Here is a 26,993-nt window from a genome sequence, read left to right on the forward strand (position 1 = left end):
ACAGTGATTACCGGGAGGGATTTTACTCCTTGCTGGTGCATTGCATGTACATTTTAACTCCTTTAGGAAACGTGCTGTATGTGTCTGTGCTGCAGAAGCTGTGCTTCAGGGCTGAATTATTTTATTACTTTCAGTTGTAGAACATGACGAATTACACACACTGTCACTGCTCATCACACGTTTTCTAACCACTTAATACATGCAGACCATGCTAACATTTTTCATTACAATTTCAGGAAAGGGAAACATCTGTTTCCCCCCCGCCTCAGAAAGTACATTGCATCTTCCAAGCTGCCACATGCCTTTGAAATTCCACATTTAATCAATGCCATACTCTCTTCCAGAAAAAGATCAGCACTCAGATACCACCCCCCATCATAGCAGCACGTGTGTTCATATGTTTCCAGATTTTCTAAAGAAAAGAGCAGCACTGTAAAATCCACACAAACCCCAAGGATTTTGTCAATCAAATAACGCAATAAACACCACAAATCCTGCAATACAAAATTTATTTCAAGCTTATAAAAGTCTTGAACGTTGCAAATTCTGTCATAAAACACAAACTGTACATGGGTATTTTCATTAGCGTTTAGAACAACAATGATTTCTGTCAGATCTCCCCAGACATATCCTTTCACCTCAGAAGCATCAAGCGATCACACAGCTTCTCACCATCTTCTTCAAAAGGCATCAGTCTCACGTGTGCTTCTAAATACTCAAATATATTAGGGCAACCTCATTACTTGGTACTGGATGAAAGGTTCATATTTGGAACCACTTAATTAGACATCAGCTCTTTTCTGAGCCTAAATGAATGCTCACTCCTCACGTACCGATGTCTGGGTTGGGCTACTATTGCCTGCAAGTGTCATGAAAAGCTTCAAGTGTTCGGAAATCCCTCCACGTGGGTGGCAGGCCATCCTGCAGAAACTTTCCGCAGCGCTGGCATGGAGCCTGGAACAGCTTTATGTAACTTCTTAACCAGGTCTAAAAGGAAAAGGGAGAGAAATTAAGAAAACTGGATATGGATGTTTGCCTTTGTCATCATTCTTGTCAAACAGTGATAGCAAGGACAGAGAATGTACTTTGGCGAGGCTCCAGCGAGGTATAGAGTGATTTTTATAAACAGAAACATGCAGAAGCTTACAAGGTCACTGCATAGCTGAATTCCCACTTTATTAATCATCTTTTGCTTTTTTTAGTCACTTAAGCAGATTTGTTAATAGAAAATTCATGCACTCTGAGCAGAAGGCATATGCAGCTCGAGAATCACGACGGAGAGCAAGTATTGTAATGCTTCTCATATTTTTACTGGAATATAATTGTTCTTGATGGGTACCTTCTTCAACCGAATATTGGTTTGTCTCTTCCTATGATCATCTATCACACCCCTGCTGCAACCATACTGCAATGGTCTGAAGTCTCCACGGCTGAAGATAAAAGCACTTTCACAGCAAGCTAACTAACTTCCTCTCTAATGTGATTTTAAGATCAATACTCATTGGTCATAAAAATACTGTACCATTTTAAATCTAATTACACCCATGAACATAAATATAAAACAGGAGTGCTGAACAACTCAGAGTAAGTTCAGATGTTCCTAGGTAAAGCTCCTGCTCTAAACGGGATTGTTCCCATCGCCATACGTAGCAATGAGCATTACATAACTCAACACCCAACTCAGGGAGATATACAGCTAAAAACACCAAGAGCAGCAGATTTATACTGTGAAGGATGCACATGAATCTTGTCATTTTAAGTCCTATTGAGTTACATCGATAAGAGAAAATTGTTCTCTGAAGAAGAGGTCAACGGAGTTTATTGAAACAAATCCTTCCATCTTCATCAGAGCCTTCTCTATAGCAACCGAACCTTTGGCCGTCAATAACTCTCCTCCAAAAGAACTAGATCTTCTCTGGTTTAGCAGTAAATATGGGGACAAGGGCAACAGAACACTACAAGTAAATTGCTGTTATTTACTTCAGCTTGGATGGGCTTTGCTTGCACTACAGAGAAATCGAATTTTCTGAACCATAACACAAAAATAGGTAAATGAAGTTAAATTGTGCACTTGAGACAACTGTTGAAAGAAAAATTGTGTTCTTCATTCCCGACAGAAAATTAGGGCTTCACTACATCCTGTCACGTGGATTGCACACCTGACAGGCAAAAGGACCAACCTATTGACATTTCTGGTGCACATCTGGTTTTGCTTTGTTAAAAGTTTTAGTAGTGCTTTACCAGATCAATAAGGCAGGCCCATAGCTTAAACAAACGCGCTGCATGTTCTATTAAACATTAATTTTCAGAAACATGTTGAAACATGGATTTAACCAGTAAGGGTTGCTTTCACCTTTCAAAACCTATTATCTTCAGATGCGCTCCAAGAGAAGAGACCTTCGCAAATCTCTCATCTTAGTAGCCTTTTCATTAAATAAGCAAATCAGCACAGCAGGTAAGGGAGCCTGACTGTTCTGTAATTACGCAATGGAAATTAGAGATAGGAAAGAACCAATGCTGTCGCGCACACCTAAAGACAGTGAATGGCAAAATTACAAGTTTGTTTTTAGAAGTCTCAACAATGTTGCTTCAGGTGAAGGTGTAACAGAATAGAAATAAGCAAAGGTAAGCCTGAAAATCAGAGGAAACCTCTCTCAAAAGCCTCCTCTGGAAGATAGCAGCAGAGAGAACAGCAAGAGTCTTCACGGCCAATATTCGCGTTGGTAGAAGGAATTCTGAATCATAAACCCTCGTTTTCACTCTCTGATTAACCAGGCTACAGAAGCTTATGAGTTTATTTTACAAATAAAATTCTAAACACAAGTAGAATTTGAGGTGACAAAATTAAACCAGTATACCAAAGTACAGCAGTACTTGATTGATTTTACTTAGCAAGGAAACTTCTGAATACATCAGAGAACAAACTCTTCATCCTTTCCAGGCATGAGATACAAAGAATTATAGTCATTCTCTACTTTCTAGCTTGTTTAAATAGATGAAATTACAACCGCATCAGAAGAGCTTAATGTCAATCATTGTAAGCGTTATGAAGTCTACCTGGAAATAATCTTTCCCAATACACTTACCATGAAAGATCTGACTACCACATCTGGCATTTGAGGCAGCTGGTAGTGCAACAGAGCAGTGGTTGCATGATCCGTAACCTGCATCAGATGAAAGGAGAACATACCCTTATTCATTCTGTATTCATTCAAACAGCGTTAATCTGCACAAAACCAGTAAAAATCCCATGGGAAAGTAGCAAACCAAGGACTACATGACTCAAAACACATTCTTGAAGTATTTTTGGGTAGCTTTTGCCAGCTAGCTTCCATTCCCTCTGCCAACTTCATGCAAAAGTCAGATGAAGCATTTATGGTAAATAACTTCTTGTGCATACAGTAAAATCAAACACACCTTTGGAAGTTCAAAAACGTGATAAAAGCTAAAAGTGTTGGTAAAAGAATCTAGTCTGATAGTTAATGTGAGCCAAGTGACAAGGAAGGCATCCAGCTCTGTGCCACATGGAACAACACTAACCTAACATGCTTCACCTCCCACTGTGGAGCACCAACCCAGCCACAAAAAGGAAAAACCCCATCCTCTGTACTGTATAAAATAAAAGCATCCGTAGCAAGTAATATGCCTAATTTTCAAATATCTACAGCATAAAAGCAGAATCTGTGCTTCTGTGATTGAAATCCCATGTATTCTGTGAAACCATAAACAAAGTCACTAAGCAAATCAGGTCAGAGGAAAGCACTCTGGTTTTCTCGTTCTATGTTCCTGTTTTTTTGCTCTGGTTATTTTTTGTAGAGAATATCTTCTCTCTGCCTAAGCTGATTTGCTCATCAAAAGAAAAAAACACCGTCAATAACATAGCTGAATAAAAAACTTCTGGAAGACTGACTTATTAGCATAGAGGTTATGACTTCCAAAAAAGCCAAAGCTTCAGGTTTGGTCTGTTTTATTAAAAAACAAATCCAAACCACTATGGTAAAACACCCTAATTTGAAAATACATTTTAATGGAAAAATGAGTGCGCTCCTCTCCAGTTTTTAATGGGAGAGCTTAAAGTATTTAACTCTTGTAGTCCTATTTCAGGTTGCTTACATTGAACGAACAGGAACTGAGCTCTTGGTTTCATTTCCTCTGAAACCAGAAATCCATTAATGTGATTAGGGTTTATGAATACTTGCATTAGTAACAGATTTCTGATAGAAAGCTTTTTTATTTCCCAGACAGAACCCTAACAACATCTTACATCTGGGAATTAGTTAGACATAATACATCTAAAATGTATATTTATAGCAACAAGACTAATTAAAGCAAAATTGGGAAAACTAAGCACTGCTTCGATAGATTCATTTTTTACTTAAACTGCTACCATTACTAAATTACTCTGGACACGCGCAGCTTATGAACAGCTATGATACAATTCACCAGCGGTGTCCAGCTGGTCAGCTGTAGGTTTATAGCTTCCTAAATCATCAGCTCGCTTCTTCTCCCAAGTGCTAGGTTTATAAAGCTGAAGGGACTGGCAAAATTCTCTGGGCTGGACTACTAAAGAACTCAGGACCACACAACTATGAGATCTTTAGAGGTCTTGCATCTTGGAACCTGTAAACCTATTTTTTTTGCATCTTAGAATCATAGAATAACCAGGTTGGAAGAGGCCCACCGGATCATCGAGTCCAACCATTCCTATCAAACGCTAAACCATGTCCCTTAGCACCTCGTCCACCTGTCCCTTGAACCCCTCCAGGGAAGGTGACTCAACCCCTTCCCTGGGCAGCCTCTGCCAGTGCTCAATGACCCTTTCTGTGAAACATTTTCTCCTAATGTCCAGCCTGAACCTCCCCTGGTGGAGCTTGAGGCCATTCCCTCTTGTCCTGTCCTGTCACTTGAGAGAAGAGGCCAGCACCCTCCTCTCTACAACCTGTATCTTGGAACCTGTAAATCTATTTATGGTCCCCATCAGTAATATCAAAGCATCCAACAAACTACAGAATGTGTGGTTAGTAACTAAATTGTATTTTCTGGTTTTAACATGGAGAAGTAGTGCTCTTCTCAGGGCTCATCTGTACGGTAGAGTAAATTTTGAGTAAGATGAAGCATGAGCTGAAATGATAATTGCTATTCCCAGCAAACTGTGCTTGTTCCTGATTTGTAACTAGTCAGTTCAGCGATGTGAGTTGTGCTAAAGTGCTCAAAACTTCCACTGGAGAAAGTGTGGCTCGTGCTCGAAGCTATTCAGGGAGGTGAATCTGCAAAAGATGTATTCCCAAATAAATCCGTGTACAGACGGGCTCTAATTCACACCATACAACTCCCTCCACAGAACACTTCATCAAATCAGTCTGTCCTACACCGAATCCAGTTTTAAGTCACACTACAGTTTTCGAGATGTATTTTGTACCCCATCGTTTGGGTACAACTGATTCCAAGAGCAGGTCTGCTCAGCGTGAATAAGGACATGTGATTCTGACATTTGGAAGGGAAAACTTTCAGGGCTTTGCACACTCTGGTGAGTTTGAAAAAATATTCACAAAATGGACCTCAGCCTGTTTAAGCCACTTATATGTAAGAAATATCAGCAATAAGGTGATTAACAGTGCATTAATAGCACAGCATAATTCAAATCAGTCACTTCCTTTAAACACATCTCATGTGGTGTTCAGAAAGGACTGTAATCCAAACCCTACTCACTATTAGAATTTTTTTTTCTTTTAAGATAGTGTTTTTAGAGGCTGGTACCTGACATGTCAAAGAATAGAAAGTTCTGAAGATATTTATGAGCAGCCGCTCTCCTTCTGCTGTTTTTCTACTTCTGAAAAAACTCTTTTTTTTTTTTTCCTGAACAACAAAGTTGTTTTCTCCTGGCACTGAAGAAAGTTGCTCAAAAAATATGGCTATTAACAAATTTAAATTGACTGGCCACTTTGGCAGAGTTGCACATATGCTCTTCCTATTTTAATGTAAAACTAATGAGATTCCACGGGGAGATAAAAGCCATCCCAGCATTGCTAGAACACTAATAATGTTTTCTGAACAAAAAGGAGGCGATTTCTACCATAAGCGAGTGCTGATAAAATGCTTGTAACACAGATCAAAGTGGGTGTCAAATGTGAGGAAGAGGAGCAGGGGAATGACCCACCTGGGCCAGCAAAGAACAGAGGAGAGCTGGGCAAACGATGAACCAGCCGCTGCATGGGGGGGAAGGAAAAATTACCACCCCAAGGTAACAGAGACAATGAAAGAAAACACAGATTGGCCAAGATTAAAAAAAGAGGGAAAAAAGGAAAAAAGAAAAAAGAGGAAGGGGTGAGGAGAGGAAGATCAATACCCGGCTTTACTAATGGCAATCCGATTGCACAACAAGGCAAAGCAAAACAAACTGCTTATGCGCCAGCTCACCTAAGGGAGACGCTTCTTCTTCCAGCCAAGTTGGAATCACAAACTAATTTATTCTGGGTGCAGGATGACATTTTGTACATTTCAGGCTTTTCTTTTATTAACTTCACTTTCATTGCTCTACCTTACCCACTGCTCTCCAAGTTAGCGGTTACTTTCTAATTTCTCTCCGTGTTCTTATAAAGGAACGTACTCCAAAGAGCACACATTGATCGAGACAGCTGCTGCTCTGGATCTTGAAACAGATTTTCAAGAGATCTTGCAGGAAAGCTCAATATATCACAATTCCTATATTGAAAAGCACTTGGAATTTTTGTCTGAAAAAAAGGCAAACCAAGGCAATCTCCTGAAGCACCATTTTGCTAAATAGAACAGCTATTGTTTTACTTTGAGACAGAGCAAAAAGGACTTGAGTTACATGGAAAAAAGAATTCTGGCAAAGTGACTCAATTTGAAAAAGAGAACTTCCCTTCTCGTTAATAGGCAATTATATCGCCCAAGATTTTTGTTTTCCTCTCCTTTTTGCTTCCAAATTCAAGTTGACACTAACCATGTACTCCTTAAATGTGTCTCTGCTCCTTGTCTAGGGTGCCGAGTACATTGGGAACAGTGAACAGACTGATACTGGATCAAACCTCTTCACTGCTACTTTGTGCAAATTCCATCCTGTATCTGTGCTGCTCTTGGTGAACAACTAGACTGCCACGAGGAGCAACCCACTGAGCTCACAACACTCTGCTCAGTCATAAGATTGGATATTAGGAGAAATTTCTTTACTGAAAGGGTTGTCAAGCACTGGCACAGGTTGTCCTGGGAAGTGGTGGAGCTATCATCCCTGGAGGTGTTAAAAAACCATGTAGATGAGGCACTTCAGGACATGGTTTAGCAGGCATGGTGGGGTTCGGCTGATGGACTAGATGAGCTGAAAGGTATTTTCCAACCTTAATGATTCTATGATCTCTGGTATAGCTTTGCTCCATCACAGACTAGGTATCTTCCAGAGATGGATGAAGCTATACCATGCATAAAAACTAAACAAGAAACCTACAAATATTGCATGACTGTATTACAGAAGCTGTTTCTCTCTCTCCTAGTATTTTACCTCACTGCCAGTAAATGTGCTCTTCAAAAGCCAGTGCAAAACTTCCTTTAAGAGTCATAACTTTCCTTGCCACTTACTTATTGGTTTATTCTCTCAAGTACGGCACTGACAACTCCATCCAATATAAAGGGATTCTCTAAATCCCCTGGAAGTTTTTTAATTTTTTTTTAAACCCTGCTAAGTTCATGGCCTTAACAGCAGACAGTAGCAATGAGTTCTGGAGGGTGAGCACAGCACTGAGAGCTAAAAGAAAGGAAGTTATTATATTAGTGTTTAGACATTTTACAGTGTGGAAAAATCACATGAGTGCTTTTGTTCATTTCCAAGGATTTCCATTACTCAATCTCCTCTCCAGGAACACATTTGAGTCTCTCTGGAAGGAATGTGGTGCCTGAGAGGTGTGCAGAAGGATGACAGATGTTGCCTCTATGACCAGGCACTGATGAACTCCACACAAATCCTTTATACACCTTTCCCCACTCCCAAGTCAATAAAGCATTACCAGACTTCTCTGAAGCGTAGGATTTATCCATTGTTTTCAGAGCTCACAGTGTGCTTAAGTTTCTAGTTTGGTTGTTCTGTCACTGGGTCACTGAGATTTGATTTCCCCTAAGCAGGTCAAAAGCCCTGATCATGCAAAGGAGCAATCACAGGAATGACCCTGGAACAGTCCATCTCCTCTCCTTGAGCAGACATCATCAACAGCCCGATAGCTGTCTCATGCATGCATTCATCTTGCAAGTGATTTTATTCCAAGATTATTGACAAGAATACATCTTCATACATTACAATACTTATGTGTCCTTGTAGTGGTGAAAATTGTGCTCCGAGTTCCACCGCTTTGGGATTGCACAACTCACAAACAGCTGGATAGGTACAAAGAGCTTCTCAACATTTAGGTTAAAACGTGCCTATCAAGCCAAAACAAAACCAGTTTGTGGCATGCCAAAACTAAACATTTAGGTGAAAAAAAGAATAGGACTGAGGTCAGAGAGAAATGTGTGGGTTTAAAGCCTAGGCATACGACTTGAAGAGCCAAACCGGTCGTATCACACAGCTAAAACAGCCATGCTGCTCTTAACTGAGACAAATGAAACAAGTAATTTTTGACACCATCTCCCACTTTGATGCACTCAGAGCAGTCCTACTATTTTGTATTTTTGCCTGGTTTTGAATGCAAAATTATAAACTTTACACCACTCTCTACTATATATATATATTCTCTATTATATACATATGTATATTTAATCCTCTGCACAATGACCTGGAATTATGCAGCCCTTGTACACTCTTCTTCCCACCAAGATTTAAGCCCCAAAATATTTCCTCCTCTTGTGCTAGTGGATCAAGAGATGCAAGGTGTTAAAATAAGAAGGTTTAAGATCAAAACAGTTGCCACTCCTGCAGAGTTTAAATGTCAGACCAACATAGAAGTCTGAAAAACCTTTTCTTTGCTCCTCGTGCTTTTGCCCTTTCAGCCTCCCCTCTCTTTTTTTCCCAGCTCCATTCTCTGAATCTAACCCTGCTGGTGGATTCAATGCCTATAAAGCTTATTCACCCCAGGATCAGATGCAAGAGGTCTCCAGGGAACTTGGAAAACGACTGCTCACTTTAACAGTAATGGGCCCGCCGGGAGCCGTCCCCCGTCACATTATACACACTCGGGGATCCTGCCTAATAAGAAGGAGAGAGAAAAGGCTTGCTGACACAGCCAGCGTTGGCAAACAGAAAGTCAGGACAAATTTAGCTTTGTTTGACAGGGTTGGATTGAAGATCAGAGGTCTCTGGTCCTTAATCCAGAAAGTCATGCTGCAGCCCTGTGAGAATTTGACAGTTACCACCGGCAGGTATCCCGTGAGCTCCAGATGCTGTTATATTATCATTGAAGATGGAGTTGGAGAACTCGGTTCCGTTTTAAAGAGAAACAGCCCTGCCCTTCAGAGGGATGATTGACTTTACAGCGTTAAAGGCAGAGCTGGAAGGGCTTTCCAGCCTCGGCAGTGGGAGCAGTTGCTCATCCTTCTCAGCACAGTGATTCTACATCGTGATACTGGTGACTGTCATGAGAAATACACTTCAGGAACATTCAGATGTGCTCCAACACATTTGCTGATGATTTTATAATGGCATGAAAACATTTGTTCTGGAGATCCTGCAGTATAGATCTTACACCTATAACAGTATCATAGTTTCTCTACCACTACTGTTTCTATTCCCTTCATTTCGCTACTGCTAAATCATTAGTCCTGGGTATTATAAATGGATACAAGTGCAGCTTCAGAGAACAGAGACAAAATCAAGTAAGCACAGCATCACAGAGAGAAAACTTACTATGCTGAACCACAGCATTTTTTATCATCTATTTGAAAACTTGACTTAGGTCTTTAGCCTTAACTTTAACTATCAGCTCGATAGTACAGAATCTATTGATTAGAAAGCACCATCACCTTGCATTTTTGTCACGTTTTTCATGCAAGAATCTGAGAGCACCAGGCAACCAATTCAGCAATAGCTCCTGTGAAGTCAGCAAGTATTACCCTAGCCTAAGGGATGTGGAAAACTGATCCAAAGAGAGGTTAAGTTGCCCAAGGTAACACAGTGACAGAGCTGGGAACACAGTGGATAAAACTACTATAAAAAAACCACAGGTAGTGGTTCAATTGCTCACAGGCAACCCTTCCTCCTGCAGTCTTATCTTTCTGTATTTTGCTGTAAATATTAATGCATTTGGTATTATTTACAGAACAAGAACTTTATTTTCAGGGCACATCACACTGTTTCAGGGAATTCGGAAGAGAATAAAGGTTCTTACTTATTATCCACAGTGCAGCCACACTAGCAGCTTACTGTTGCGTTTCACACCTTCTCACTGACCTCTTCCACTTTTGGCCTGCAGGCCACCACCTGGAGCTGAAGAAAAATTTATTTATGCTCCTCAAGTCCTTCACTTGGACTCCTAAGCAACCCTGTACATTTGTTCTACTCAGTTATCTTGCATATAGACAACTAAAACTATGTAACAAAAACCTCACTCTTTAGTACAAATCACACCAACATGCCTTAACCCTTCCAAGTTTTCCTAAACTAAAACATCCAGGAAGACAATCCTATGCCCAAATGAGCTTACAGCCAAACGTGCACAGGGAAACTGAGATAATGCACTTAATTACAGAACCTTAAATTGAATCCGTTGCAAACACTACTTTCAAGCACATTGATAAACTAAGTTACCACAACACATGCTGTTTCACTTCCTGCTGTATTACCCTACTTGACACTAAGTATTTCTGAGCAGCAAGAAAAAGGAATATTTAATCCACCAATCTCTGGGGTAAAGAATCAACTGCAGCAAAATTTTACTTTAATGCTAGGCAGAGAAGGAGAGAAACCAAGCTCCCCAAAAGCTGTCCTTTCATCTCTAGCAGGTTAATATCAAAGGTCAAACGTCTTCCCTTCTGACTGCATCTGAAATCTTTCAGGGAAGATGCGCAAATACAGCTGATATGCCACACTTTTGACCCCTGCTTTTATGCCCTTTCGAGTCCCTGACCCCCATTTGTTACACAAACTACCCAAGTAGATGAAAGGAAGCTAACGTGCTGGCTGGAGACTGAAGCTCCTTGAACTGTGCCTTGAAGGTAAGGAAACCGGAATTTAAACCCGGATCAATCTGAACTTACAGCATTCTGACAAGAGGCCTTCAAAGAGAAATCTTCTCTTCCCTGCCTGGAAAATAGCGAGATACAGATCCTTCCAAAATACACTTTAACCTTCTTAGTAGTTTTATACTTATCGCTCCCACTCTCTCATTGGTCTATTCTTACTTTCTGCAATGGCATTCCTTTCCGTAGGTTATTCTTTTAGTTTACACCATCATGGGAGGAGAGGCTGGCAAGATAATGTCATGGAAAATATTTCCAAACTCATTTTGAAAAGTGAGTTCTACTGATATATATCAAACTCAAGTCTACAGGAATGGGGAGAAACCAAATCCAATGAAAATAACAAAAGAAAATTCAAATGAACTTGAAATAGTCCTTCCTACCCAGAAAGATTTAAACTGAAAAAAAAGTACTTGAAGATTCTTCATGATGTTTTAAAGGTAGAGTAGAAGAATCTCCAACACCCTAGTCCAAACCAGGGACTGGAACTGTAACGTGGATTTATCTCCCATCAAACAGCAGCAGAAGAGATCTCCTTTTCTAGTCACGCGTTTCCACTATTACAGATTATTGTTTGTAACATGCAGGATGTAATGACAAAGGAACGGTTGGACTCGGTGATCCGGTGGGTCTCTTCCAACCTGGTTATTCTGTGATTCTGTGATTCTGTGAATAAATTCAAAATTCTTTTACATAAGAGCCCTGATATCTAAAATGATATCCACATATCTTCTATACATGATGTAGGGAGAAATAACATGGGCCTTACCTTCTGAAAAACTTGATAGTTGGATTTAGACCATATGTCAAGCTACAGTAGGGGGAAAAAAAGAAAAAAAAGAAGTGTTATATACACGTGAAATTAAGAAGCAGCTGTTCAAATCAAAAAAGCAGGCAAACAGATCTGTGGATACGTATTTCTCGATTTCTCAGTGCACTGTTTTGACCCATTGCCTTTACCTGTTGCAATCCAAGAAAGGGAATTAATGACGTGCAATACATCGCAATGAAGGATCAACGTTGTTCATCAGTTTCAGGAAAAAAATTATATGTACAAGACCTGTTGAATTAACACATTTTCTTAAAAAACAAGCAAAATCTTCATTTGTATGGGGTTGTGGCTGATCTATGCAAATATTCATCAACTTCAGTCTGTCTCTAAAATGAGGGCATTTTTACTAACTTTATGCTCGTCTTGTGTCTGAATAAGTGATTCAGTTACAGATGACACAAAGAACGTTTAGCTGAATTACGCCAAAGCAGTGGTCTGCTGGGGCTAAATAAAACGTCCCTTAGGAAGCTGCATTTACATTTGCAGACAAAAATCACACTAAGCGAGACTTAAGGTTGCAGATCACTGCATGCATCCATGACTCGAATGCATGCTCAACTATAGACAAACTAAAAGATCAATCTGGAAATGTTTTATTAACCCCAGAAAGCAGAAGGTAAGGCTGTCCTTGTTAAACGACCAAATAGCTCACACCTTAAACAATTTCAACTGACATGCTAATGTTCTTTTAGCCCAGCCCAGCAGAATATCTTGTACTATATCAAGGAAAAACAGCATGAAAAAACACGACAAACTTCAATCAGCCCCAAAGTTGCAAATAATTTTTTTTCTACAGATCCCATTGCTACAGTATTAACCTCGGGAATCTTAATTTAGACAAAAAATCCCATTCTTTGGAGTGAATTTTTGAAGCAGGTGCAGCTCCTCTAGTGCTTGATAATACGGTCAGGCACATGCTCTCCCACATGGGGGGTTCATCTCTTGACTATAAAGTACCACTGATTATGTCAATTCTGTCTTATAATAGTGCCCATAAGTTCTAGCTGAATTTACAAGTCTTCTAAAAGGCACAATATTTAGAGTCTGAAATGAAATACGAAGCGAGTAACACACACTCGAGTGGGTGAAGGAGGAGAGGAGGAAGGATGCTGAACCCAAGGAATTAATTCAGAATGCTCAAAGTTCCCATTCCTTTAAGAGCGACACTGTTAAGTGGCCCACATCCAAATCCTGGTACAGGAGTCCCCAAACCTCAGACTGGAGAGGAAACGACGTTAAAGACTAAAAATCACTTCAGGATAGATGTTTTATGGCTTAATACTGCTGACCTTGCCGCGAGACAAAAGGCAGCTGATGTCTCGATGCCTTTTCCAGGCTAGAGGAAGACAGAAGTAGCCCGAGGCATGTACCTACAGGCCTTTTTACATTTACTGGCTCTTAGGGTGGGATCAAGAACCTGTGTGAATACCAACCCCACTTATTCTCTAGAGCCCACAGCAGCGGTTCAGCCTGGACTTGGGTCTTGAGCTTGATTTAATAACAGCCCTGTGCCTGTTGGGAAAGAAGCACTGCATTTTGACATTAGAAAAGCCTACATTTGAAAATAAAAAATTAATGCGTATTTTTTAAAAAACTGTTTTCATGTAATTTAAGGCTTTCTCTGGACAGAGTTGCTATAATTGGAATACATACATGGTTTTGCTAATCTCTAGTGATCAAACCAAGTACGCGATCCTCTCTAGTTAGACTCAAGATCTGAAACAAAAGTCTGCTTCAGATGCTGCATCAAGATGAGTCCAACAGGTTCTGAATGTTCATTACTTGACATAAAGGCTGAAAAGCAGAAAAAGTAAAGAATGTTTGCCTTACAGACATGATGTTATCCAAGTTAAGAAAAAAATAAAAAAAGAAAAAAGAAAGATAAAAAGAAAAATAGAAAGAAAAGAGAAACAGCTACTACCCCCCAAACCACACACACACATCCTAAACAGTTGTGGTCGGACTTGATGATCTCGAAGGTCTTTTCCAACCAAGCAATAATATGATTCTACGATTCTAAACAACTGCCCACCTTTCCCCCTGCAAGAGAGGATTAAGGCAGAGGCAGATTAAAGAATGCATCGTTATAGGTCTATTATTCTTCAACTTTTCACTTTCAATCAAGACACACATTTGTAACTAAAAAACTGCTGAAAACACAATTTCAGGGCATCCTCTGCATGGGAATTACACTGGGGCTTTTTTCTCCCAGTGCCCCACTCTCCCCACCCTCCCCCGGCACAAGTAACAAGAGGCCATTTTCTGAAGGTCGTCTGAACGATTTCAAAGGCGATAACAAATCAGAATGTTCCCTGCATCTAATATCAAACAGGTCCGGTGCCAACACTTATTAGAGAAATCGGATTCAACCCCCCCGTCACCCAAACACACACACATCCAGCTTTGAAGTGGAAAGAATGCAGGGATCAGAAATTACCCGAGAGACAGCTCTGCCTGTCTTTGAAGCTTTCCTTTGATACTACTATTTCTTTCCCTCTCTTACGCTAGGAGGCTAAAAGCTGCCTTTTCTTATTGATATGGGGTAATTAATGAAGCCGTAGCATTAACATAACCCAAGTTCCTTAACATGATAATTCAACAGAGACTCTTACGTTTCTTTAGTTAAGTCTAATGGATGCAAAAATCAGAATTTGGCTAGGCAGCGATGCTAAGTTCCCACTCTCAATACACCCCATCAAGGTGGTTCTTGGTTTCTGCATCCAACAAAAAGCACTTTCTAATTATGCCAAAAAATCCCAATACGTTTTTATTTTTATTGGCAGCCTAGGGCTACTAATGGCTCAGCTGACAATAAGCCTGCCCTGCAGGGGTGAGCTGTACTGCCTCATTTATTCAGGAATCAGGACAACACCGGTAATTAATTACTATCCATGGTTAAATTCCAGTGCACAGTGAGTATGTCAGTCTAAAATTAAGGGTGGCACAGTGCCATCACTAAAACCACGGGGCTAATTAAAATGCATCAGTATGTGGTGGATGCAATGGGTTTGTATGGTAAGCAAGAGCGTCTGCAGAGCAATCAGCATCCAGAACCCACGACATGACAGAGGCTGCCAGATCTCACCTATTGTTTTTGCAAAGTGTCACCAAAAATGTCTAAGTTATGCAGCTGGCAACTTGGCAAAGACATATTCTGCAGGGTTTGTGAATAATTCATGAGAGAAGTACACAGAACACTCAAGAAATGCAATGATTCTTCGTCTGTATAGGCAAAGCCTGAAAATAAACCACCAGAATGCAATCTCTTATTTTACTCACTGCAACCTTAAGACTTTTTTCCACCTTAACTTTAGAAGTATTTAAATCTCTAAGAGGGAGTACCCAATTTAACTAGACTTCAGTACAGCAGAAACCACGTGAAGCTTTTCACCTGTCAACCTACACAGTACGATGTACAAGCACGCAGCAAGCTAAAGCAACCCCGATCATGCAATGTCAGCGTTCCCATGTAACTGCTCGAATGGCACCACGCACAATTCCACGACTATGAGAAACAACTGTATTTGTTTTATTTCTAGACTTGCCTAAGGAGCCAGAAGACTATCAACACCTCTGCTATTTGCACTCACCCCTTCCCTTTTTCTTCCCATAGTGTGAAATTTGCTAAAACAGTTGTACTTCCAGAGATGAATGATGACTCCCCTGACCTACAAGCAAATTGTTGGCCTCTCCTGTGCACGGGCTATTTTTCACTTACCATCTGTGCGATCAGTCTGCTAGTGATGGCCACTCCTTCTTTTGCTGAACACTGCTGGATATGTTTTGTCACCCCAAACCTTGCTCTCCACTTGGAGAAACTTCCCCCACTGAATTTTACTTGTTACTTACAGACTCTCCTGCCACGCACAGTTGGGAGGATTTCTCAATAGACCCTTGTTCACCTCCTTAAGTGTAAAGGACTATGACTTATCCACTGTGCCTTTTTCAACACGGCTTACGGAAAAGACAGAAGCTTCAGAATTGCCATACTGTACGCTACCACCTAGTTTGTCTTATTGCTGATGTTTACAGTTGTTAAATGTTTCTTAGGAACACAGAAACTATCTCCCAAATCAGCAAGGACTGTGTAAACTGCTGGCTGGAAAAACGATCACCTCCTACCGTGATCCCAAGGGTTCTCCATGTTTTTGTTACTTAATAAAAAAGATACTCGCTGATTTTCTCATTTTCATATTCTTCTGTGTCTCTTTGGAATGCTAGTGTATTTTCCCCCCATCAGGCTAGAAACTAAGAAGCCAGAATAGTACGGTGAAACCTCACTGGAGTACTTTCCCAACAGCATCTGTTGTGACAGAGCAGGAATTGGAATGGACTGTGTTTGCAATTGACTGTAATCGCTCATTCCCAGCAGGCACAGTAAGTAAAGCGAAGCATTGCGAGAGAGCACAATCTTATTCTTATTCTCCAATTACCAGTGTAGTTAATTAGTGAAAAAGAGGGAGCTCACTGTTTGTCAATATGTGCTCCAGTTGGCAAAATTTGCAAGCTACGCATTTATTCAATCTTCCAAGCCAAACTTACTCATGATTTAAGTGGCTGCAACTCCAATTCTACATCGGTCAAATAGAACATTCCTATTTATACCTAACAGGCAGACCGTCAGGTTTGTGAAAGCCCTGGGATGCCCCAATGGAACAGCAAACTGCCACGTAAAGGTCACGGGATCACACAGCCTCATGGAGGCAGTCGCATACCTTGGCTTTGGACACAGAAAGCTGAATCGGTAGAAAACAGACTCCCCTGCAGACTGGCTTAAAGCAAAAAAGTAAGCCAGGTGGTGGCACCGATGCTCTGGAGAAGCTGAACTGCTCCCCACTGACACAAGACAAAGGTTAGCGCCTTGTGCCCAAACCTGGTCTTGGCGAGTCCCGCTTTCCCCTCGCAGCAAACGATGACAGAGGAATGGTATGTGGCTCTTGAGAGAGTTAACCTTGAGCTAAACAGACGCCCAATGCCAGATGCTGAGTTTCACAAAGGAGCTCTTTTACTTAGCTTTTCGGCACATATAGCATTATTGTATTTCGAGGGAGCTTCAAAGGAAACTGGATTCATCAGAGAAAATGAGCCCACCCAAATGAAGTGTGACACAGGAATCCATCAAGCACTGTCAGTGCTCTTTAGGCAGACGATTACTTCACTTCCGAGCAGAATTTGGGGTGAAGAGGGGCTGAGGCCGTAAAGTCTGTATTTCTATGCTAATATGCAGGGAGTACAGTGCAGCTGCTTCTGCGGCAAAGTGGTATTTAAAGCTGCTTATCTGAATAATGCAAATCAAAATCAGGCAATTTTTATTTTACTACTTCTTAGGCCAATTCCCCTCCCTCGCGGTGTGAATCTCCCACCTGGGAAATACAGCTGCACTATTTCCTTCAGCAGATCAGCTCCTGGCCTTTTCTAGGGACCGGAGGGTTCAGACTCAGAGCTGCTGAACTCTGGGTCAGTACTCAACGCGCTTCTGTGTGCTACAAAACAGTTATCACTTTTGAAAGGGAAAAAAGTCTCACCTCATTATAACATGGCCTATGGGTGCCAAGTACTCATCTTGATATAATGAACTTTTTATTTTAATAGGCTTCATAATCGGAAAAGAAAGCTCCAGAGAGAAAATGTGAAACATGGAGGTATTTAGTACTGTTACTGGCAAAGGAAGAGTCTTGGCGGATGTCTCGATAAGAGAGACCATTCCACCCTGGAAGAGAAACAAGCTGAGCTGAAGGCCGTCAGGTCCCATTAACATCTCCTGATGCACTAAAGAGAGCCATATGGAGAGTGTGCAGTCAGAAGGAATTTGAGGGTTCAAGCAGGGTGAATTGTTCATAAAACAAATCACTTGTGGAAATGGATAACACTTGCCGTAATAGCTACTGTTCGAGAAATGCTGTTACTGACGAGCAAATTATTGACGACTATCACGCAACAATTCACACCGTTGTGTTTATCACGTTGAGCACAAAACTAGCCCAAGATTTCCCAATGGCTCTCAGAAAAGAGAAATCTGAACCTTGGGCTATTGATGCTCTGGCACACTGAAAAAAAAAATGTTTTCTCAGTAGGCATTATTAACGAGGCAACTGGGGTCTAAGGTGATGAATTAGAAATTCAAGTACAGGCTTCAGAGCTTAGAAAGAAGCCTGACATTTGGGTATGAAAAATCCAAGCAATGCACGATAGATTTAAACCTGAGCATTCTGCAAAACATCTACAGTCTTCTGACAGTTTTATGTTTCCAGCGTACTTGTGATGGGATTCCTGTTCCCGGTCATTTAAATACCAGGCAAAAATAAAACCAAATGCTGCTGGATATACAATAACCTACCTTGCCATCTTCAGTGTAGACATTTTCATTGTACCCTTTCACTATTGTCCGGTCAATGAAAAGGCTCCGCATCACCACTATCACTTTTAGCACTTTTCCCAAGGTAACCTGTAAAGAACAAGAGATGGGCAAAAACAAGCTGAAGGAGAGTGGATGGTGTCTGAATTCACGAGATCATCAAGCTAACAGCTTAAGTTGATGCAATTTGTTTTCAATATTTTATAGACAGACCAAAATAAAAGACCTAAAAATACTGCATGTGTTACAAGGAAGAGACAGACTATAAAGTGCAGAACAAACATTCATTTGCAACTGAAAATGTATGAATTCACAGAATTCCCTTGTGTAGACGTGACACTGCCAAGCAACTCTCGATTTTATTAACACCGCAACTCAATAACTTGTCAAAAACAATGAGAAAATGTGATTATTTTCAGTGTATTTGATATTCTCCAATATAAGTCCACCTAGTGAGAAATAATTTGAAAGAAGAATCAGACTCTTCCAATGCCAGCTGTTAAAAGCATGCCATGACGTTAATGGAAAACATTTTAGGTCCAATAAAAATGTAAAATTATTTAAAAGGAAACTATGGTTAAAAAGTAAAAATGTTACATTGTCAAAGGTTTAATTGTCTTCTGTGGAAGCAGTAAAGTGGAAAGAATAAAATTAGTAAAACAGAAAATATATAGAGTCAGAGTATAACAACAGAAATAAGCCTAAGTTTATATTATTGACAAAAATGTGATAATGAAGGCATTTTAATCTAAAAATCAATTTACATTTCAAAGATGAACTTGCATTTCAATGTAGCTGTGTGCCTAACAGTACTTCTTTGTGTTTTGTTATACAGAGATTATTACGGTTTTTCCTCATCCACAAAAGCATAAAAGTGAGATGAAAAAAAGAAGCAATTAGTTCATTTTACTATTTCCCAGCCAGCAGTGGCTCATTTTCCATTGTCTATGCTCCAAGGCTTCATTCACTATAGATCAACACATGCTAGAACAATTGTGTTTTTGTTGCTAACCTCAGCAAACAAACCCACACCCAAAGACAGGAGTCAATATGCATCTTCATTGATTTGTTACATGTTTCTCCATTTTAACTCCTGCTAATGACTCCTAACTACCACTTTGTTTCATCAGAAGCAACCTCAACTTGACACTGACTAACTAAGAGACTAACAATGGGCAAATCAACTCTGAGGTGCCAAGATCTTTCCTCCTGCAAGAGGAAAGACAGAAAATCTGGCACAAAGATTCCATCTCAAAGCTGAAGAAGGGGCTGTGCAGCTGACGAAGGATTAGGAGGGGAAAAGGTGGTAGGAATGGGATGATGATGCAGGACTTCGTAGAAAAGTTACCCAAACTACTCTAAAGTCTGCTTATTACATCACTATATAGCAGACAGTTAAAAATCCTGAAAGGAACTGATGACAGCTCTTTGGCATGGGACATAGAGAAAGCAACTCTAGGAGAGAAGAGTCTAAACAACAGGCAAGAGCAAGTTGACAGGGAGAGAGAAGGGAAAAAGGAGTCAACAACTTGCTGGAATAAACTGACTGCTGGCCACAAACCTCCCCACAACATTTACCTGCACAAAGTTTTCAAAATGCTTCCGCATTAGTTCACTGTTCACCCTTTAAGAATCCATCACAGCTACCCGGACCCCAGCTATCATCCATCATAAAATACTGAAAGGTCAAATTCTGCAGACCGGGCTGGGTCTGTAGCCTCAATCACCCGCTTGCTTGACTGTCAAATGAGCAGGGTTACGCACACGTGGAAAGGGCTGTTGAGACAAGGACCTAAGATTGTGAGCTCCCCAAGGAAGGCACTCCGGTTACAATCTCAACTTAGACAACGGTTTGTGCAAGCAGGTCTTCTCCAGGAGCACAGGCACCCAGGCACTGTGGTAACACGAATGACTGAATACATCGCAGCTTTGGCTGGGTTAACATTAGTACTGAAATAGCAAACCTTCCTATTTTGTGCCACTGTTGTTTTTACATGGGTTTCCTGTAGATTTTACACTGGCTGGAAGGGAGGTCAGGACTTCCTGATGATTTTTGCAGGACTGTGTCGTTAGTTAAGTCTGACAAAAGCCGAAATTTCGGAGAACTACATGTATCTCAGAGAAATTATAGTTCATCATTTTAACAGCACTGAAAGAATGAGGCTAGTAGCACAAAGAATGAACAACAGCCTGTCTCTAGACTAGAGGATGCTGTTCAATTTGGAAGCCAAAAGTATGCTCCACAGCTATTTTCAGGATAAAGCACATTCCGTATCGTACACAATAAATGGGATATCCTTTGTTTTTTCCTCTAATAATCAAGACTTGTAACAGTTTTTGGGGCTTAATGTTTTTGTTCACCTCAACCACATTTTACAAATCACGTTTTCCAGCAAATCATTTTCTTTCAATGCCTGTTCGGCCCAGCTAACTGGGGTCCATGTTCAGAAAAGATCTATGTATGGAATATAATTTGCACCTATAGTCATACAACTGCGTCCCTACAGATCTCCGAGAAAAAGGTAATAAAAACCTAATGGCTCTGGTAAAATGTAGCTTGATAGTTCTATTCCAGGCTCCAGTCCTGCAGGTCTGTCCTTCTGGAGGTCAAGACTCACCCAGATGGTCCCTGTTTAACGGCCACTAAAATGTCCCTGCATTTCCACAGGTATCAACTGAAACTTCTTTCATTATACAGAAAAGACACCTTTCAATTGTGACAAAATGGCAACAATTTCCTTTCTAAGCCAACTTTTCCTATTAAATTTCAACTTCTTCTGTCGATATCCTGTTAAGACAGCACTTGGCTTTTTAATATTTTGCCTGAAGGATATATGCCAACTCGTCCTTGATGTAGAAAATTTTAATTCAAATCAATACATGTACAAGGTCACTTTAAAATTCAATTAATATGAATGAAAAAACATGCCCCACAGTTCTGTGAGCTGAAAATGGAACAGTTGCAAGTTAAATACTTCTGTAGCTTCTGTTTTGGTCTGTGTAATAACAATGTACTTCTAGTTCCTTTTAACTAAAATATCCTAAATTCAGACAGTTAAGTTATTCATAAATCCTCTGTTTCCTAAAACGGCAAGCTCCAGAAGAAGGTAGGACAGGCAGCTGATTGAAATCTGCAATATTATGCAGCTTTTCTGACAAAGATATATAAAATAAAAATCTTCTTGAAATACCCCAGTTTTAAAAATATTTTGTCTATCACCAAGATAATTCTCAAAGAGCAGATGACAGGCAATGTGTGCCAAGAAAGGGGGAGGGGGAACAGGGTATCAGTGAGAATGGCTTAAATAATATCTTGTAAGACTGCTAAGAAAAGTTCATATTTAACACAGACTCATAGAATGGTTTGGGTTGGAAGGGACCTTAAAGCCCACCCAGTTCCAACCCGCTGCCTTGGGGAGGGACACCTCCCACTGGACCAGGTTGCTCAAAGCCCCATCCAACATCAATGAAAATTACTTATGATCAGAAGAGAAGTAAGTACCTCTCCAAATAAGTCAGAATCAAGGTCAAAATTAGTCTACAAAATGAAAACTATCAAAACTAATTGATCACGCTAGAATTCTGCCTGGAGGAAATAGTTTGAAATCCCCTCCTTTAATTTTGCCTCCTCAGTGATGTGGATACCACATGAAGAGCCCTATTATAAACAATTAAAAAAAAGTCATTAACAAATGCTCTTTCTTCTTATTTATTTACAAGATTTGTATTAGGAAAACGTATGCTGACAACACCAAGCGCCAACACTTTGCAAAAATTTCCTGAAGCTCCAGATTTCCTCTCAGTATCCCAGGGAATTTGCTGCTGGTTTAAGCTGCAGATGCTCTGCAATGCAGAGCCTGAAGAAAGAAAACATTACTTTTAGCTAACAGGGGTGTCTCCCGGCTTGTATAAAAAGGAGCACAAATTTTTAGGCTCTTTTTAGTCATGCTAGAAAGCAATGAGGCACCAAAGTAATCGAGATGTAACCAAGCCGTATGTATTTCCAGGAAAAGGCCAGACCTTCTCCTGCCATCCAGCAGCCTTAAGCTTGTCCTCCCACTTGTGTGTCTATCTTATTAATCACTACAATGGAAATCACATATATATATATATAAATATATATATAAAAATAAGGTTTTACATCAAAAATAAAGAAAACCCACCCAGACTTTCAACTAGGTCTTTTCTTTCTGATGTCTCATCTGCAGGTTTGAAGGCTGCACTTTTTTCCCTCACACGCTCGTTATTCTTTAATGATGCCTATTTGTAAATAGCAAGATAAGATGCAATTAAGCCATTAGAGTCTAAATAAACAAACATACTAATTAGGTTCTTTACAAGGATTTCTTTTTTTATGTAAGGGCTGGAATTTACCTTTCATTAATCTAATCTAATTGCAATAGTCCATGATAAAAAGTCAACATAAATGAAGGACTTCCACCATATAAGGGAAGGGTCAAGGATCCTCTCCCATGGCAATATAAGATATTCTCTTACTAGAGCCAACAAGCTGGCACAGAATATTGTTCAAAGATTAAAAGACAGATTTTGCCCACGGCCAGTCACACTTGGGAAGGGTCACCTTACTCCTGCATTGCTACAGATGATGACATCGACCCCAAGTGCTTTTTAAATGCTGGTTCTCAACCTTAAGATACTAACTGTGAAGCCACCACAATCACAACAGTCCCACTGTGAGCTCACAAGTGATTCCTCAAGATCCTGCTCACATATAAGAACCTTAAGCATCCCAACAGCTTCACCAGGCACCAAACCCAGCCTGTGTCTCCAAGAGACTAAATCCCTAAATTCATGTTCATCATATGTGTCTAAAATTAGGAGCCTGAACCACCAAACATGATCATCAGGTCTAGATCTCCATCACAAACCTGCCAACCTCTACCCAGTGCCTCTTGCACGCTGATTTCCTAATGAACCATCCAACTGGTGAGGATGAATGCTCACGCTGCTAAGCAATTGGAAAAAAAACAGATTGTTTTGAGAAAAACAGCATTAAATTGTTTCCGATCAAGTATGACATCAATATTGACTTCAAATTGCTCAGCAAATTCCCCTCCCTCCCCAGTTCTTCAAGGTCAGGCTCTCTTGAATAAAAATTAGTTCAGTGGCCTTTCTTTCTGGGCAAAGAATAACTTTCAGAATCCATTCTTCCAACAGAAAATAATAACAATTTTATGTAAACACTGATGAACAAAAAGGAGACACAGAAATGATTCCATTTCAGTGAACAGATGTCTAGCCTATTTGCAATTAATACAGCCTACTTCCATACAATGTGACTGTTTAAAATGCTTGGAACAAGACTTGAAAGTTGAAATGCAAATGTGTCTGACTTGATGGAGAATAAATAAATTTGTATAAAAACATGTTTCATATTTTTATATGAAAGATCTAGAATAAAACTAGGCATCAGTATAAAGTTACAAAATTAATTTATCATCAAAAATCTGTAAGGTAATATGAAAGGAAGAAATCATCTTTTCTGCCATAAGCAGAAATGTTTATCAGAAATAGTTTTGATTTTTGAAATTAGAAGTTAGTTATACATATCATGATTCTTTAGAAACAGCTCAAATTATAGAAAACTATTCAATTATCTGTAAAAATATTTACCCACTGTTTCTCACTTCTATAGTGGTGCTTTCCTGTAGCTTTACAAACACCGGGGAGAGAAGAGATTTAAAAGACAAAGTAGTTTCCAGATGAACAAACTGGAAAATTAGTTTCTACTCCTGACTAGGGCTGGCTCGGTACATGACCCTAAGGAAGTAATGGCTGCCAACTAGAAAAGCGAGGCTAATGGTTAACGTTCTCTAAAATATTTCTGAATTGATTCTACACAGGAATTAAATCTTTCACACTGAAAAAAAGTATTCTGAATTATAAACAGAAACAAGGCACGTGAAGCAATCATATAATTATCACACCATGAAGTTATTTTGTTAGTAAAATAGCATATATCTAGGAATACAGCTGACCATTCAAAACAAGCAAAAATCTAGTTATTTTTCATTAATTAAAAATCAATTAATGTTTTCTTAACATACAAGATGAGGTTTATCTCGATACAATTCCTGGCATTCAACCAGCAAAATCACAAAAAAGCTTAAGGACCCCGCAGTTCCCTCTGCTGCTGCTGGCAATTAATTTTGCATAACACTGTTATTAAAGCCGATATAATTCTATGTTTAGTCTTTTTTATGCATAGTGCGATTAAAAGATTAATTGAAAAATCACTAGTGAAGATTGGGATTAAACAGCACCTTGAAATGCGATGATAAACTGCTTTTAAAATCAGTTGAGGATTTCACACAGCTCTGGAAGGTTTCAATTATTTATGTATTTGGTCCATGTAGCATAAATCCAGCCTAATGAGGTGCAATTGCTGTGTATAAATCTGAAGTATAAAACCCCTCCTTATTGTCTGGAGGAAACTGTAACCTCAAAGGAGTAGGAGGTAGCAACCTTTCAAGACAGAGCATTTATGCTCTCAGGAATGGTTTATTTTTCTCTTTGCTGAAAGTTCTCAGCTTGTGTGAAAGCTGCATCGTGGTCAGGGAGAACTTAGCTTAACACAAAGGTACGTGCCAGAGGAACCTGACCAGCCGGCTCACACGGCTGATAATTATTCCTCTTGAAACACTGGCTGAACCTTAGACCGTAGAAGTCCCATCTCTGCCACTAAGGACATAAATTGATTTCTATGTGCACACAAAGTTGCATCATCTGGGGCTGAAATTTCTGCATTGGGGCTTTTTTATTTCTGAAAATGATTTATGTGGCAAAGCCTCGGGTCATTCTGAAACTTCAGAGAATCTCACAGGCGCTCCCCTTCCCTTTTTACCCCATCTCCTTCCAATCATTTGCACACGTTAAAATACACATGTTGCTCACCAGGGCCTTTGATGATGAACGCATGCTTTTTCTGATTAATGGAATGACTGTGTTTAAAGATACTTCAATATAACAACTAGACCTCTGTGTCCAAGGCCTTCGTAAGCAATCACAGGTAGGATATTGTTTGATAGGAATGGTTGGACTCGATGATCCAGTGGGTGTCTTCCAACCTGGTTATTCTATGATTCTATATGAACAGTCCAAGGATGGAAATGGTTGAGGCTATAGTTAGTTAATTAACTCTGGGCACATGGTATGGCCGTGAAGTGTTTTTAAATATATTTTTATCCGAATCCTGTGGTATCATGGCAAAACGCACTGCTGCAAGGGAGCAACTCTATATCTAACTTGGGAGAAGTTCAGTGAGAAATCACAAGTACTGGAGAAGCCTCCCTTCTTCTGGGGGAGGTGCTCTTCACACTGCCCATCCTGCAGCACCTTCCACTGAACGATTCGTGGCTGAAAACAGCAAAAGCTTTTGTAGCAGTCGGGGCCAGATGGAAAGTGCCATATTGGCAACATCAACTGAGACAGATGGGAAAGAGGGAAAACCTGCCTAAAAGAAAAAATTATAAACCCATCACACAATCACACACAAAAATACTTTAAAAACAATCATTTTGATCTCTGATCCAAGGAGAATATGCATAGCACTGGTTCAATACAGGGCTGCGGTCTTGTAGCAACAATAATGACCTTGATTTTGACATGGAATTCACCAAGTTACTAATGTTTGTAAAAGGGGCTTCTCTTCCAGTTCTCATTCTTCCAATCTCCCTTATTCCTAATCAGTCACATCCAAGATAATTTACCTAATTGTGCCTGAATCTTGAAAGGTGTCATATTTTCTGACTCAAAAAGCCATCAGAAGTGGAATACACTTACAATATGCAAAGAGAGGCTCTAAGAGAATGGAAAGGGTTTCAAAGTAAGGAAGTAAAACAAGACAGAGCAAAACAGTTAAACGTGAAGTCAGCTTAAGGAGGAATACAAAAGCTTCCCTGACTTATAGCTTCTTAAGACTGTAATGATGAATTCAATTCTTTTCTGGAATATATTGTTCCACTTGGTGAATCCAACAATTGCAGATTAAATTCTTTAATGCCAGCTGTTTATTTTAACCTCTGACTCAGTTAATCTCTTGCAAAATTGGAGAGGTTGAACAAAAGTTAATAATGGGATGTTATAGAGTTGATTAATTAAAACTAAACATAATCACAGCTATACTTTCCATAGAGAAATTAACAGAAGCCTTGAAAAAAATACAGGCAAAAATCTAATCATAACGATATTTTAAAGTCAACAAACTCTAAAAGCAAAATAAAATCTAAGAAGCAATCCCACCATTAATTTGCATTGAGTCAACAATTTTGTTTCGACAAAATATCTGATTTTCAGATACAATTTACCATTCGCTTGGAAACAAGAAATACACTCACATGTACGCTACAGCCAAGTAGTAGCATAGGTGAGAAAGTGGAAAAAAATACGAAACGCTATGAGAAATCTGAGGTGGAAAAATATTTATTTAGTCCTCACCTGTGCATACAGTGTATTTTCTAGTCTTATTTAAAATTTGGCATAAGAGGTGACTTCTGCCTTTCATTCTACAAAAGGAAAATCAGCATCCAAGAGCCATGCTACAGACTCCGCTTCCACGTTACTGTCTCTGAGTGAAAGCTTTAGAAACCCTTACTATAAGCACAACAG

The 26,993-nt window shown here is 39.8% G+C and overlaps 1 protein-coding gene across 1 annotated transcript in view; it reads right to left on the minus strand.

The window, feature by feature from the left end:
* Nucleotides 1-492: 492 nt before the first annotated feature.
* Nucleotides 493-26,993, minus strand: part of MED27 (mediator complex subunit 27) — an 81,752-nt gene continuing 55,251 nt past the window's right edge. Inside the window, exons 5-8 of the mRNA XM_069873373.1 lie at nt 18,348-18,455; nt 11,948-11,989; nt 3,087-3,164; nt 493-987 (exon numbers count right to left, since the gene is read on the minus strand). Of these exons, the coding sequence (XP_069729474.1) occupies nt 853-987; nt 3,087-3,164; nt 11,948-11,989; nt 18,348-18,455 (363 nt within the window). The 3' untranslated portion in view covers nt 493-852. The remainder of the gene's footprint in view (nt 988-3,086; nt 3,165-11,947; nt 11,990-18,347; nt 18,456-26,993) is intronic.

The sequence above is a fragment of the Phaenicophaeus curvirostris genome, chromosome 20, assembly GCF_032191515.1.
Source record: "Phaenicophaeus curvirostris isolate KB17595 chromosome 20, BPBGC_Pcur_1.0, whole genome shotgun sequence".
Lineage (NCBI taxonomy): Eukaryota > Metazoa > Chordata > Aves > Cuculiformes > Cuculidae > Phaenicophaeus > Phaenicophaeus curvirostris.